The following is a 15,765-nucleotide window of genomic DNA, read 5'->3' on the forward strand; positions in this document are numbered from 1 at the left end:
AATTAAAAATGGAAACTATTATAAAAATATAAAATAAATATATTTTTTTGAAATTGTAAAATAGCTTTTTATGCACATTTCAAATAACTATTGATACTGATTACAACTATTAATACTATAATAAAAAATTTTTTGATTATAGTATTCATTTTCTTCATTACATCAGTTTCATTTTTTTACATATCATCAATACTTTTTAGCAAATATATGAGGGTGATTTTTTTTTCAACCTCCAATGGTTCATTAAAAAAAAACAAGTGTAAATAACAAAATGAATTTATTACCAAAAGTTAGGTATGAACATGGTTACTTTTTGACATAATCATTGTAAAGATTGAGGCATTTGTCATATCTTTGGACTAGCTTTTCTGTTTTCCTTCATAAAATGTTGTCACCAGTGAATTGAGATGGCTTTAACAAAATTGTTTTGAAGATTGTCATTAGTCTCAAATCTCTGCCCTCCTAGCCACGTTTTCAATTCAGGAAAGAGGTGGAAGTTTTCACACATTAAAAGTTTCAAGCTGGGTGGATGTCTTCACCACCTTAAAAATCCCAGCATATAGCCCTGATTTGGTGCCAAGCAACTTCCACCTCTTTTCCTGAACAGAAAAAGTGGCTAGGAGGGCAGAGGTTCGAAAGTAATGACGATCTTCAAAATGTTGGGGTCCATCTCAAGTCATTGGCAGCAACATTCTATGAAGAGGAGATGGAAAAGCTTGTCCACAGATATGAAAAATGCCTCAATCTTCACAGTGATTATGTCAAAAAGTAACCATGTTTGTACCTAACTTTTGTTAATAAATTCGTTTTATTACCAAAAGTTAGGTACAAACATTGTTATTTACACTTGTCTTTTTTTATGAACCATCGGATGTTGAAAAAAACAGCCTATGTATATTAATTTTTATTTAAAATTAGTGGGAAAAATTAATGAAGCTATCAAAAAATGATGTTTTATGCACCAAATAACAAAAGAAATTCTTTTTTGAAATGATTCTATATTAAAGTTTTTAAAAATGTACTGCAAGCAGTATATAAATAATCAAACAGTCATAATTTGCATTTTATTTTTGCATTATTAATGAATTTTCTACTAAGGCTATAATTTTTTTAAACAAATTTGTTATAAATGTACTGTCAATATAATTTTTAAAAATAATATTAAACAATGAAAAAGCTTTCAATAAACTATTGTATTATTGAAACATTGATTCAAATATTAATAAATAAAAAATTGTATAAATATTAATGTCTAAATTATAATGAATTTTTATAGATAAGGAAATTATAAATCATCAAAATATAACATACTTTAGATTGGTCAATTAACAAATATATTAACTGAGAGTAAATTTATATTTTTTAATGGTTTTGTAATAATTATAATTATTACAAAACCATAATTAATAAAATTATTAAAGATACATCATTACAAGAGATAATTTGTTGTTATCCTTTAAAATAATTTACAAAAATATTATAAAAATGTGAAAAGAATATAATATGAAAAGTTATATAAAGATAATTATTTATTTATTTTTTAAATTATAGCTAGTAATGATTAATGATGTTACATTATTTTTCAGAATGATTGATTTTATCATGCTTGTTATAAACCAATTATTTTCGTTATTAGCCTATTCACTTTCTATTATCATAAAAAAATCAGCATACTGTATTTCAAGTTCAAAAAGAAAGTCACTAAACATATGAGAAATTTCTATAAGATTGTAGTGCTTATCAGTAAATTTTATATTATGACACAGATTATCACATACTTTAATATTTCACAACATTTAAAAAAATTTAGTTTTATTATGAAGCTAAAATTATTTCTACATAATTCTTATGCTGTAAAATATTTTAGTTATAATATCATAATTGTGATTAAAACATAGATATTTTTTTAAAAAATGAGCTTTTTCTTTTATAAATTTACTCAATATGAAAACTACTATTACTGGTGAAAAATCCACAAATCTGCCATTAAAGGGCATAAAAATTAAACTGTAAAATAATTATCCAATGTATTTTCACACAAACAAAATAATTAAAAAATTAACTAAATCAACACATTTTCATTTTCTATATGTATTCGGGAAATGAAAATGTGATCAAGGGTAATTCATGTTTTCATAAAAACAGGTGGCAGGAAGAGATACATTTGTTTGCACAACTGTCCTGGAGTCTGCCATTTTGTAAAAGTATGCAGCAAGCTTTTTGTCAATTTTTTTCAATTTTGCTATATTAGATGGGTGTAATGGGCAATCTTCACCAACCAGTGACTTGCTGGTATGCTCCTGTGAATAGTTATTGTGTGCTTTAATTTGAAAAAATTGTAGACCTGTGAATTCACCACTGTTGTCTGTCCTTCCTTAATCTCAAGAACAGAGTTAGATAGATGAATATCAAGATCAGATATGGAAAGCTTAGTGACAGGAAGCCCTGATTAACTATATAAGAACTGCTTTTCACCAGCAGTCACATTATTTCAATTCAAAAATTTTTCTTTCAAAAGTAATTAGATAGATGACCAGCACTATTCTAATGTTAACAGGAAAAGTATAACATACAGAAGCATGACAGTACTAATTTCAGATGGAGAACATATATTTTAAATTAAATAAATTGAAAATATGATTAAAAATTGCAGCCCGGCATTGTGATGATGTCAATAAAATAATTACTCAAGAAAATCAATTTACATATGTTGGAAGTGTCTTTGGCCTTTCAGATAGACCCCATGTCCTGACTTTTTTTGATACATAAAAATTTGTTTTAATTAATTTAATAAATCCAATGATGATATTTATATTTAATTATAAAAAATTAAATGAAAAAGCAAGACATTCTGCTGATGTAAAATTTAGGAATATGATTTTTTAGTTTGATGATTTAAACTGTTTTGAAAAGTACAATAATTTACATTTGTATCAAATTTGATATATAACATTAATATTAAGAAATTATGGATTATTCCTACTATTAGTTCACACTCTCCCTATATATATATATATATATATATATATATATCTTGTTCAAATTTTCAATTGTTAATAAAATACTTTTTCTTCATCCACTCAAGTTCAAATACATTTTTTTAAACTTGTAGTGGATGACACTTGATGTTAATACAGTTTTTTCAAATATTAATTCATTAATTTTATAAACTGTGGTGCCCGTCAGCAATATGCCGATTCGGACCGATAGAGGGCGCGAGGAGAAAAAAAGGGAACTTTGTAATTATTTAATAAAAAGTAACTGAAATAAAATTTTTCTTTGTTGACCTAAGTAGGAATTGACTTAAAAAAATTTTTTTTTAATATTATTATTATTTAACTAGCTGCAAGTACTGCTTTGCTGGGTTTTTTTTTGTTTGTACATTTATATGTAATATAGGTTTTTTTAATATAAAAGACATGCATTAAAAGACTTTTCTTTTCCTAGCAAATAAGTCCAGCATTGCTTGGGCAAAAAGTAACAATAGCAAAGATTAAGATTATTATGTTATAGCCAACCTTACCTGTTTTCACAGAATGCACGAATTAGGTCCCCCTGTTACCAGAGACTAATTAGAGAATTTTTAGATGGGTCTAAAAATATGTTCGATTTCCTGCAAAAATGCATAAAACTGCATCTGTGCCTGTAAGTCTTATGTGTCGCTTTCTCTTAACACTTCCATTGTTAACACTCCCATTCTTAACACTTTTATTGTTAACACTTCCATTCTTAACACTTTCAACCCACATATCTTTCAGCTGTTATCTGCGACTTCATTCGCGCAGATTTTGCAAGGAAACCCTATTTACATTCAATATTTCAACAATCATAGTAAATTGTTATATAACACCTATTGCTGAGAATGATGAGGATTGCTGAGAATCAAACAAATTGTTTTCAATTTGATTAATTTTCTGGAACGTTTACAATCATTCTATAATCAAACCAACATAAAAAAACAAATTTGAATTTAAAACGGTTCGAACATTTGGTTAAAAAATCAAAATATATAAAAATATTTATAACAATGTCTGAAATTTTATCAATTTAATAATCCTAAATACTCAATGAAGACTAATCGTAGTTAAATATGAAAAATCGCATACAAAATAGTACAGTAGAAGCCGTTCTTCCAGTTAAGACTTAATGCTTTCCCTCTCCCCCACGGGGGAACTTTGAAAAATCCTTTTTTAGTGTGTGTTTTCATGGCATACCCTAACTGTGTACCAAATTTCACCTCTTTAGGTGGTTGCATTAGTTAATCTGTTATCAGAAACATCCAAAAGTCTTTCTGAAATAATATAGAATATTATGGAACATTCTTGAAAGATCTAAAAATTATTAAAGTAATCCAAAACTTTCCAGAATATTTGTTGTTTGTTTTTATCATTTAATTTTTTTTAATTATTTGATTATTAAAAAAATGTACTATAATGTAATATTAATTTAAAAAGAAATGAGAGGGGGTAGGTTGTAGGGGTGAAGAATGAGAGTGAGGACAGAGAATATGTGTGAGAATTCTACGATATTCCAAAAAATTCTGGAACTTTCTAGAAAAAACTGGAACATTTTCATTGAAGTATCACACATTTTCGAAGTCAACTACTTTCAACTCCCATATCTCCCACACCCTTATAGCTATTGAGACACAACCACCATAGTGCACGATGGGAGACTTGGGGCTACTACCACACACAAACACCATTCATGTGCGATGTGTAGTTTTGGCTGCAGAGTGAGATATAGGCACAAACATGTCCATTTATATATATGTATATATAGATTAATTAAATTTAGACAAGATAATGACACTACCTTAACTTTAGTTCTAAATTATTTAACAAATTAAAGTTATAGTATCAGAATAATCCATAATTTCTGGTTGATTTGGTTGAGTTAATTTAAAAAAATATTTTTTGAGAATAAGAATTAAATACTATTTAAACCATTGTAAATTACTTTTAATATTTCTTAAATACATAGGTAATATTTAAGAGTAGTAGTAATATATAATCATATAAATATCTAAAATCATAATCTATTCCTATTAATTATGATTTTCTTCTATACAAAATATAGTGTGTGTTTTCTAAGTATTAACTTTTAGTATTTTAATTTCAGTTATGTTTCATTTACTACAAACTACATCTGTCTCCACTGCTCAAAAAATTGGCAATATATATGTGAAAGTTACATGGAGGTCATCAGTACGAAATTTTCAGACATTTCCTAAGTTTCAGTGTAAAGCTGGAACACCAGAAAAGGTTGAACAAATAATTTCAGGAATACCTTATTCGAAATTGAAAATTGGAGTACCAAAAGAAATATGGCAAAATGAAAGAAGAGTTGCTTTGACACCGGCAGCTGCATCCACGCTTATTAAGAAAGGTTTTACTGTAAATGTAGAAGAAAATGCTGGACAAGAAGCTAAATTTTATAATGCTGAATATGAAGCCGCAGGTGCAAAAATTACAGATTTGAAATCAACATTTGAATCTGATATAATTTTGAAAGTTCGAGCACCTCTTGATGCAGAACTTGGACAATTTAGAGAAAAAAGTAATTTAATAAGCTTTCTATATCCTGCTCAAAATAGGCCATTAGTTGATAAGCTTGCTAAACTGAATATGAATGTTTTTGCTATGGATGCAATTCCAAGGATTAGTCGTGCTCAAGTATTTGATGCCTTAAGTTCTATGGCAAATATTGCTGGTTATAAAGCAGTTGTAGAAGCAGCTAATAATTTTGGAAGATTTTTTACAGGTATTACTATTTTATTTTTTAAAAATTAATTTAATTTAATTAATTATTTTAAAGTTTGTTATTTTTATAAAAGAAAATAATTTTCTATTTTGTTTTGATGAATAATGATTTTGCTGAAAGATCTGATGATCTAAAATGAAACTGAGGTTGCTGATTTTAATATTTCTTATAAATGGCTTTAATTTTTTTTATCGATAATGTTTTCTTATATGCCATAAAGCCACAAAATTTTTTCCATACTTTTCAATAAACTTTTCTCCATATTGTTGTAAAACAATCACAACCAAACAATCTGCTGAATTATCAGGCTGTTAAGTTAGAAGGCTAATTTATAGCCTTTTCAGTAATGCATTCTGAACGTTAAGACTAATTTATAGCCTTAACGTTCAGAATGTATTATGGCTTTTCTTAATCACCACAACGTGTAGTGGTTAAATATCATGAAAGCCACAACACGAATTTTGCTTTTTGTCGTTTTGAATTAGCCACAACACATTGTGGCCGTTTTTACAAATGCCACAAAGCAAAATTTGCGTCGTGGCCATTTTGAATTAGCCACAATGCGTTGTAGTCATTTTTTCGCTCAATGAGTGATTTCTGTCTTTGAGCCTAACATATATAAAAGCACACACACATACATAAAAAATGTCATTTTTAAAAATTAATTAAAGAAAAAAATATTTATTAATTGACCACTATCAGATGTAAGAAAGAAGGAAATGCAGTGATATAAAAAGTGGTAGAAAATTTTTAATTTCTAAATTAAATTTATATTTTAATAGGTCAGATTACAGCGGCAGGAAAAGTACCACCAGCAAAAATATTAGTCATCGGAGGTGGTGTTGCTGGTTTGGCAGCAATTGGCACAGCTAAAAATATGGGAGCAATTGTACGAGCTTTTGATACAAGAGAAGCTGTTAAGGAGCAAGTAGAATCAATGGGAGCAGAATTTTTAGAACTTCACCTAAAGGTATAAAAGTCTGTTGTATTATGCTAGATGTTTTAACAAAGCAGTTAATCAGAACTTTTGCTGTTTCATGCTATTTTTTAAAAATGATTTAAAAATACAGTATTTAATAATGTAAAATCTTTGAAGATACAAAATTTAATAAAAAAAATCCCTAATAAAACAGTAGAAAATTTAAAATATCAAATAAACTGATAAGAAATAACAATTTTGAATATGTTGAAAAATAAATGTATTTTAAATTATATTCATCATCATCAAACTTTTAAAAATATTTTAATCATAGTTTCTTTAGGAAAATATTTTTGAATACAAAATAACTAGAATCACAATTTTAATAGAAATTTTACTTAGAGGTAAGAATAATCCTATACTAGTCAAAATATGCTTTAAATATTATTACTGTTATGTGAAAAAAAAATTGGATTATTGCTTAAAATGAATCTTTTAAAATTTTTTTTTATTCCTCAAGTGATTTTTTTTCTTTACATTTTAAACAAACTTAACCATTAAATATGCAGTAACTAACATTTACTAATCATCTAACATTTTTTGTTCTTTTGATTGACCTCCTTCAGTTTTGGATCATTTCTGTTACTGAATATTTAATGGTTAAGTGTTTGTTATTGTGATAGTGGAGTTAAGGAAAGAATTAAGGATTTTAATTAAAATATGATTTGATGGCTTATACATAAAATTGAATTACAGGGAAATTGAATTTATTCCACTTTGCTTACTACTGTAACATCATCAGCATTTTGAAATCTCAGAAGTATTTATATTCTGAAAATAAATGAAAATTAGATTGATTCTTTAATCAGTTTATATTATTAAGTATTTTTCAGATACATTGTTGTATTCATTGATCTGGAGCATGAATGAAACTTCTATTTAGCTTACAAAATTGCATTCACACTCAAAATTTGATTGATTGATTTTGATAAAACTTTGCCATTTTCCATTAATTGTGATGAGGACTCTAAAAATGTAATGAGGGTCCGTTTAAATAAAAGTAAGGGTTCATGACTTCATTTTTGATGTACAACACAGTGGAGTCAAGGTGACAATGTCTGTGCTCCCTGGTACGATTGAGCATGCTTATTGGAATGTAGGGAGCAAATAAAAAAACAGCATTGCTTGCACTTAACAGAAAATAGGTGCAAACAAAACACAAGAATAAAACAATTGATAGCAATTGCTTTGTTCTTAGATTGCCTCTCCTGTGGCTGGTAGGTACAAGCAAGTCATGGAAAGGCAGAAGCGGAGGGGGTATGTGCCCAGGGCACCAAGATGATGGGCACTGAAATTCCAAAATTGTTACATGGGCAAACTAATAACTAAAAACTAAAACTCTCACACATAAGTATGAAAAATTATTATATTATAAAATATAATACACATTAAATTAATGAAAAGTGATTTTATAATTTTAAATTTGTAACAGACTAATGAAAAACTTATCCAAAAGGTGCCATATTTAAGTTTGCTCCTGCTGCCAAATGCTCTAGCCACATATATAGGATAGCCTCTTTTGTTGTTGCAAGTGCAAGATCCTCCTGTCTGAAAATGTCAGGTATGAGGATTACCTATTCTGTGCCTAACAAGTGCAAAGATTGCTTCTTTCTGGGTGTGGTGAGTCAGAGCCAGAAAGAAGCAATCCTTGCACTTGTTAGGCCTTCTATCACAATACAACAAGGTTGTGCAATGCCTAGTTGTTAAGATACAATTATTATTAAAGATTCTTGAATAGATTATAACATTAATTAGGAATGATGTAGTTAAAAAATTCATACTCTTTTGAAATTAATTACACCACCAAAAAGGTGTAAATCAATATAATGTTTTATACATAAATTGATCTGAATTCTAAAGTCTTCGTTTTTTGTTTTATTTTGTTTTAAAAGTTTTTATTAATTTAATAGTGCATTGTCAAAAACAGACTTGTATTTTTTCTTAGAATAAGAGTTTTTATTTATAATTAATTATCATCATTATGATATAAAGAAGAAACAGCAAAAAAATTATTCTTCTGTAATGAATATTAGTTTGTATATTTGTACTCATACAGACACAATTTAGATATAAAACAATTATTGAATTTAAAATATAACAATATATATATTGTTTTATTGTATAAATAAATGTGTATCAATTTCATTTTTTAAAGTCATTCAAACATTGAATATTATGTACAAATGTATATTTAATTATTGATGAATAGTTCAAAATACTTTTTGAGATGAGAAATAATTTAATAAATTAAACCATAAACTGAATTATATGTATTAAACCAAAGAGTTAGAGTACTTTATATGCTATTTTCATATTTTAAAAGTAGTCTATAAATATTCTAGCTCTTTTGCTTAATATATATGAACAATTCTACACATGGCGATTAGAAATTAAATTTTCAAATCATCATCAAATTGTAATATTTTATCATGATAGTAAATTTGAATTTTATTAAATATGTATTTTGTAGAGGGATTTGAACTGAAAAAACTATTCAGCTCCTGTTTGTAGATCCCTTTAAAGTTTCTTTACAGCTCTCTTTATCAAATCTGCAAAGGACTGGTAACTGGTTTAATGGATAGCAGTTCAATTTGAAGTTTAGTTACCATGTTGGTATGAAATCTAAATTTGAAAATAACAACATTAAATCAGCAATAAATCTTTTTAGAAAAACAATAAAATTATAAATTGGAAATAATCACATTATATTAAGAGATTCAAATGTAACATTTAACAAATAAAAAGTTCAATCAAATATATATTATATAACCTAAAATTATTGTTGTTCAAATTACAAAAGAATGACTAAACAAAATAAAAGTTTACTGACATCTTTTTATTTGTTAAATTTTAAATTGTATTGATTAACAAAAAAATATCATTTTGTAAATTTTTCAAAACATCTTATTAACATTACATTATCTAGTACTTCAAATTTCATATTTGTACACAAAGATAATAGAATATATTTCAGACTAGAAAATACCTTTCTACACTCATTTGTATTACAGGAACTGCTAAAGCAAATTTCAGAGAGAGGATGTAAAGGATGATTTTTTTTCTATTCCAATATTGTAATATACAGGGTCATTATAATTAAAGTTCCACTTTGAAATGGCCATAAAAGGAAAACTACTGGACAGAATGTTATCAAACTTAGTAATAGTTTACAGGAAGTCATGGGATTTTATTTTCTGCCAAAAAAAATAGTTCAAAAACTCACCACCAGCAGAAATGGTGCTGTATACAATATTGTTAAACAATATAAGACATGAAGACATTGGTTGAAAATGTTTTAATTGTTTCTAAAACATGTTACAAAGCTCATTCAATGTGGCATCCACCATTTTCTGAAAGCAAGTTAAATTGCATTACTGTGTTCTCAACAGTAGCTCTTAGCATATCAGAAGGAATTTAACTTGCTTTCTTCTAAAGTCTTCTCAAAAAGCATTAATTTATTATCTGACAGATTACTATGATGTAATGATGTTCAGTAAAAGAAGTTTTGAAATATGACAAAAATAATAATGAATGATATACTGCTATCATCTTATTAATTCAGTGGTCTTTTGAGGTGACTATAGATAATTAGTTTCTTGACATTTTAATTATTTGATATTTTTATTATTGAATATTACTCTATCAGAATTTCAAAGTATAACAAATTATACATTATAGATTGCATATTTTTACTGTACTACATTTATATATAGAATTAAACTATAGAAATTTGTACTTCTAATTATCATCCAACAATTTTCAAAAGAAATTGTCACTCACTGCATGAAAAATGTTACCAATTAGGCAATTTACTATAAAGTATGCATTTTGAAATGACAATTGCAGCTTGAGTCTACCTTTCAGTTAACAGTAACTTGAATGAATTTTGAACCAATATACAATGCTCTCCACATCTGTAAGTTTCATACCAATAGTTAATCTCACTACTTTAAAAACATTTTGGTTAACTGTAAGGACCAGTGAAAAACAACTTGTTCAGTTCCTGGTTTCATCAGTGAAAATGATGCAGGCTTTTTTTGGTTTCAGTTCTGTTCAATTAGTACAGTGTACCCCTGATATAACATGCATGTCAGGTGGGAAACAACACTCGCGTTATAAGGTGAACCACGTTATACTGAGCGGCACAGTGGTGACACAATAAATTTACTCAGAACGATTTGAACTATATACTGAAACCTCCCATCAACTACATACATGTTATGTATTTTAATAAAAAACCCAATTTATTTATTAAATGTTTTATTAAAATTCACATAACATAGTTATACATCTTAATAAGTACATACTGTACATACTGTAGCTTGTCTGTTCTTTTACTCATCATGCATACAATAATTAAACACTATTCAAAATACATGCAAGAACTCAATACATACACAATTACTCAATACGCAGTAACAATAAAATGTGCTATTCATTAACGCCGCACGGACCTGTATATACGTGTTTGAGCTTATTGCGTCACAAACATTGCCCGCGCTATAACCAAGTGTGCAGTATAGCGAGCAGCGCTATAATGAAGGTCCACTGTATGTAATTTTTAGTTGAACATAAAAACAGGTTGGCTTCAGTTTCATTTATGGATACATAATAAGATGTAAAATAATATACCAGTGATTTTAATTTATTATTTTTAAATTAATAAATTTTAATATAATTGTAAAGATTATTAAATGAAAAATATGATTTTTAACAGGAATCTGGAGAAGGTGTAGGTGGTTATGCTAAAGAAATGTCAAAAGAATTTATAGAAGCAGAAATGGCATTATTTGCAAAGCAGTGTAAAGAAGTTGATATTGTAATAACAACAGCATTGATTCCAGGAAAACCAGCACCACGACTTATAACCAAAGTATTAAATTTGTTTTTGTAAATTTTTATATTTCTGTAAAATTTAAATACTTTTTAATCATTTATTTAATATTTTATATATATACAATAAACAGTTAAAAATTATTAAATTTATTAAAAATTAAGACAAATATCACTATAATTTTTATTAAAATCTTATATATCTTTTAAAATATTGTTTTTAGATATACTGAAATTCAAATAAAAAGTTTAATATTTTTAAATATTAAAACATTTTAATAAAAAATGTTTTAACATTTAATTCATTTGGAGTATTCATAATTCATCATTAAAATAATTAGTCATCTCTTTCATTTATCCTCTAAGTCTCTAAAGCATGAATGAACCATGTTATGATCAGATCTTCCTATCTTTTCCTATTGTGTCTTTGAAACTTTATTTTGGTCTTGCCAATTGTCTCTTTCTTTTTGGTTTTCATTTATAAGTCAGTTTTATTTAACTCTTCATCACCTCTTCTCTGTACATATTGTTTTCATTTGAGTTTTCTGTGTGCTCATTTGAGTCTTCTGTGTTCATTGTTCTATAGATTGAATGTTATATCTTTTTCTTACTTTATTGTTTATTATTTTATCTATCCTTGTAATTACTATATTGATATTGTGAACCCAGAGGAGTTCACTAAATCATTCACTACATCAAGAATTCACTGGATAATTATAATTTAAAATAGTTATAATTTAAATAAGCTAAAAAATACAGGTACAACTGTTTAGATATTTCTAAGCAGATGTTACTATTCCAATTTTTTGTAGCAGATGTTGAACTTCTTTACTTTGTGATAAATCATCTTGTAATTATTTTTATTAATGATGAAAAATTACTTTTTATGGTATTTTCCAGCATGCCAGGAACTCTGGGGGGGATTACTGGCATGCCGGTTAAACTGTGACTAAAAATAAAATTAATCAGATCTAACAAAACTAGTTGTTAAATAAATATTAAAGAAAACATTCTTCTGAATAGAATAAAATAAAAAATATTATAATTTGACTGACTTAAAATCAGGAAGTAAAAGCTTTTGTTTACAGTGCAATAAAACAATTAACAGCTCATTAACAACATTAGTTGTAGTAGTAGTTAGTTACTGCAGCTTATATTCCAAAAGTAATACAGTATATACATAAGTGGAAACAGAAAAATTTTAAATTATTACATTAAGATTTGAATCTTTAAATGATTTCCAAAAGTTAAGTTAAATGTTTTTTTTAGGTTAATTTTCATAAAGCATTTTTTAAAATTTTTACATAGGAAATGGTTGAGTCTATGCGACCAGGTTCTATAATAGTTGATTTGGCAGCAGAAGCTGGTGGTAATGTTGAAACAACAAAACCAGGTCAACTTAGTGTTCATAAAGGAGTTATTCATATTGGTTATACAGATTTACCAAGCAGGCTCCCAACACAATCATCTACACTTTATGCAAATAATATATCTAAATTTCTATTATCATTAGGTAAGTCTTAAATTATCTTGAAATGACAGTTATAAAAGTTTTACTGTTACTTAATTTTTTCATAATAAATTTCAAAAAATTATTATGTAACTGTGTATTTGTTTCAATATTAAAGCTTATGTGTGTTTAATTTTTTATATGATGAAGTATAGAAAAATAATTACAGTAAAACTTTAATTTAACAGACAAAATTTCTGGCCTATTTGTATTGTAGCTAGAATTAAAAAAAAAGAACAAATACTATAAAGTTAGGTTTTGGAAGAGTCATAAAACAAAAATGTAGTCAGTTATTAAATAGCAAGTGCCTGTTCAGAACTGTCATATGCAAAAATTAATACCCTGTTAATTTTAAAATGCTTTTTATATTTAATTAAGTTAACAGTTTATTTATTTTTTCAAATCCAAGATTTCCCAAAAAATATTTATTTTAATTTAGATTGCATACTTGTTTATTACAGTTTCAGAACTACTGTGAGTACATAAGCAATAATACATATAGGAAACTTTTTTGTAAAATCAAACTTCTCATATTTTATTTTAATTACAGAAATGTATCTACATAAGTAAAAATATTAACTAATGTGTCAGTTTTACTTTCTCAGCTGTAGAGGAAAAGTATGGCAATTCAGCAAAAAATGATCCCTTGCAGATTTTTACATTTTTGTACTTAGGACACTTTGAAACAATAAGAAATACAACAAAATTCAGTGGTTTTTTCTGTTTGTTTGTATGTATGGTTTTGTGTAGGGGCACAATTTTGTTTACCCTATTTGAAGCTTAATAACTCCTGTGCCTTGTGTCAAAAATTTCTGAAATTTTGCAAGGAGGTTTGTTTATTAGGGGGATTGATGCTATTAAATTTTGGTGGTTAAAGATCGAGGGAGTGGGGTGATAAAAGAGATCGTGTGTATCTCCAGTAGGGTTAGACTTAATGATGATTTTACTCATTATTAGCATTTACAATTTTATAAAACTCATCCCTATCCTAAAAATTAAGCTTTTTGCCATTTTATTATAGTTAAAGTATAAAAAGTTGTTTCAATAAAATATGATAACAGATGGCACGACCAAAATTTTAAATGTTGCCAGGAAAGTTGAGCAACTCACTGCTGGTTTATTTTAACACATACATTCAGAAAATATACTTAATTATATAACAAACTTTCAGCATTAATGGACACCTCTCACCCAAATTAGTCTGTTAAATTGAGGTTTTACTGTATTAGGAATGTTAATTAACATCATAGTTAATGTTTAACTAGGAGATGAGTTGTCTAAATTATCTCACTACATTACTGAAAAGCAATTATAATGAGATAATTCAGAGAATTCTTGTAAAATTTAAATGAATGTTTAATGTTTAATAGTAATAAAAATATTCAATGAATAGCATATTTACTTAAGAAATCTATAATGAAATTTTTTATAATTTTATATATAAAAAAAAATTCTAAGTTTTTATTTTTCTTAAAAATTAATCAGAATCATTGTCTTAGGAAAAAATTATTTTGTATTTACTTTTTGTCAGATTTATTATTATGTTAAGATTTATACAAAAACTTGTTCATTAATTTTCATTATGAAATTTTTCATATCTTTATTTAATTTTCTTTTTTTTAACATATTAAGAAAAAACTTTAAAAGAAATATTAATGAACTAAATGAAATAATATCAAAATAATAAACAATAAAATGCAACAAAAACTGCTAATTTACAAGTGGTTAACTTAGAATTAACAAACAACTACAAAAACCTAAAAACTAGCAAATTTTTTTAAAATGCAAACATTTTCACCCGTGCTGATGGGTATCATCAGGCAAACAACTGCTGAGTTAAATGGGGGATTGCTGAATGTGTATAGTGGGAGGTGACATATGACATAAGATGACAGAACAGAGGGGAAGGACAGAGAATTTATATTTCGTAGAAAGACTTCCATGCCATGGGGAAGGAGTGCCTGTTCAGAACTGGTGAAAATGTTCGCATTTTTAAAACTTTGCTGATTTTTAGGTTTTTGTAGTTATTTGTTAAAATATAGCAAATATTTTTTCTTTAAGTATATATGAAAATTATATATAATTGTTTGTTAGCATCAAAAAATTAATGCTTGTTTTGTTGGTTTAAACAAAGCTATTAACCACTCAGCAGTGAGGGACGTATATATATATGTTGAGGGCGATCGTGTGGCAGTGGTGACGGATGTATATATCCGCTAAATTCTTTTGGGGGTATCGCCAAAAACTACCACGAAAAAAATTCACATAAAAATGAATTATGTAACAATAAAAAAAGACTTTTTTTACTAGACATAACTGTTTACAAAATCTTTTTCCAAAACAGTAATGAGAAAAATCGCATGAAAAAATACTTTAAAAATTTCCCAGGTTTATTCTCCACTACTAAGGGATAGCACCATACCTGACTATCCCACTGCTGAAAGGTTAATAAAAGGAACATTTATAAACATATATTTAAAATTTTTTAAGAAATAAAATTTTAAAGGAAGTATTTGAAATTTCCAAGAGAACTTCAAAAATCTGTTTCAAGATTTAATTTCTTGTATGTTTTTTAATTATTTATATATTAGATGCTTTCTTAAGTAATAAAGTTGTTTAGATCCCATTATTTTCCTAATGTATTTTTCAGCTTGTTTGTATTGTAGCTAGAATTAAAAAA

At 26.8% G+C, this 15,765-nt stretch overlaps 1 protein-coding gene across 2 annotated transcripts in view; it reads left to right on the plus strand.

Annotated features, from left to right (window-relative positions):
- LOC136988460 (NAD(P) transhydrogenase, mitochondrial-like) overlaps positions 1-15,765 on the plus strand; it is a 267,559-nt gene that overhangs the window by 230,429 nt on the left and 21,365 nt on the right. For both annotated transcript variants that reach the window (XM_067286306.1, XM_067286305.1), the window contains 4 exons: positions 5,122-5,763; positions 6,546-6,733; positions 11,460-11,615; positions 12,884-13,088. In XM_067286306.1, the coding sequence (XP_067142407.1) occupies positions 5,124-5,763; positions 6,546-6,733; positions 11,460-11,615; positions 12,884-13,088 (1,189 nt within the window). In that variant the 5' untranslated portion in view covers positions 5,122-5,123. The remainder of the gene's footprint in view (positions 1-5,121; positions 5,764-6,545; positions 6,734-11,459; positions 11,616-12,883; positions 13,089-15,765) is intronic.

The sequence above is a fragment of the Centruroides vittatus genome, unplaced genomic scaffold (assembly GCF_030686945.1).
Source record: "Centruroides vittatus isolate TY-2023 unplaced genomic scaffold, ASM3068694v2 scaffold_3315, whole genome shotgun sequence".
NCBI lineage: Eukaryota > Metazoa > Arthropoda > Arachnida > Scorpiones > Buthidae > Centruroides > Centruroides vittatus.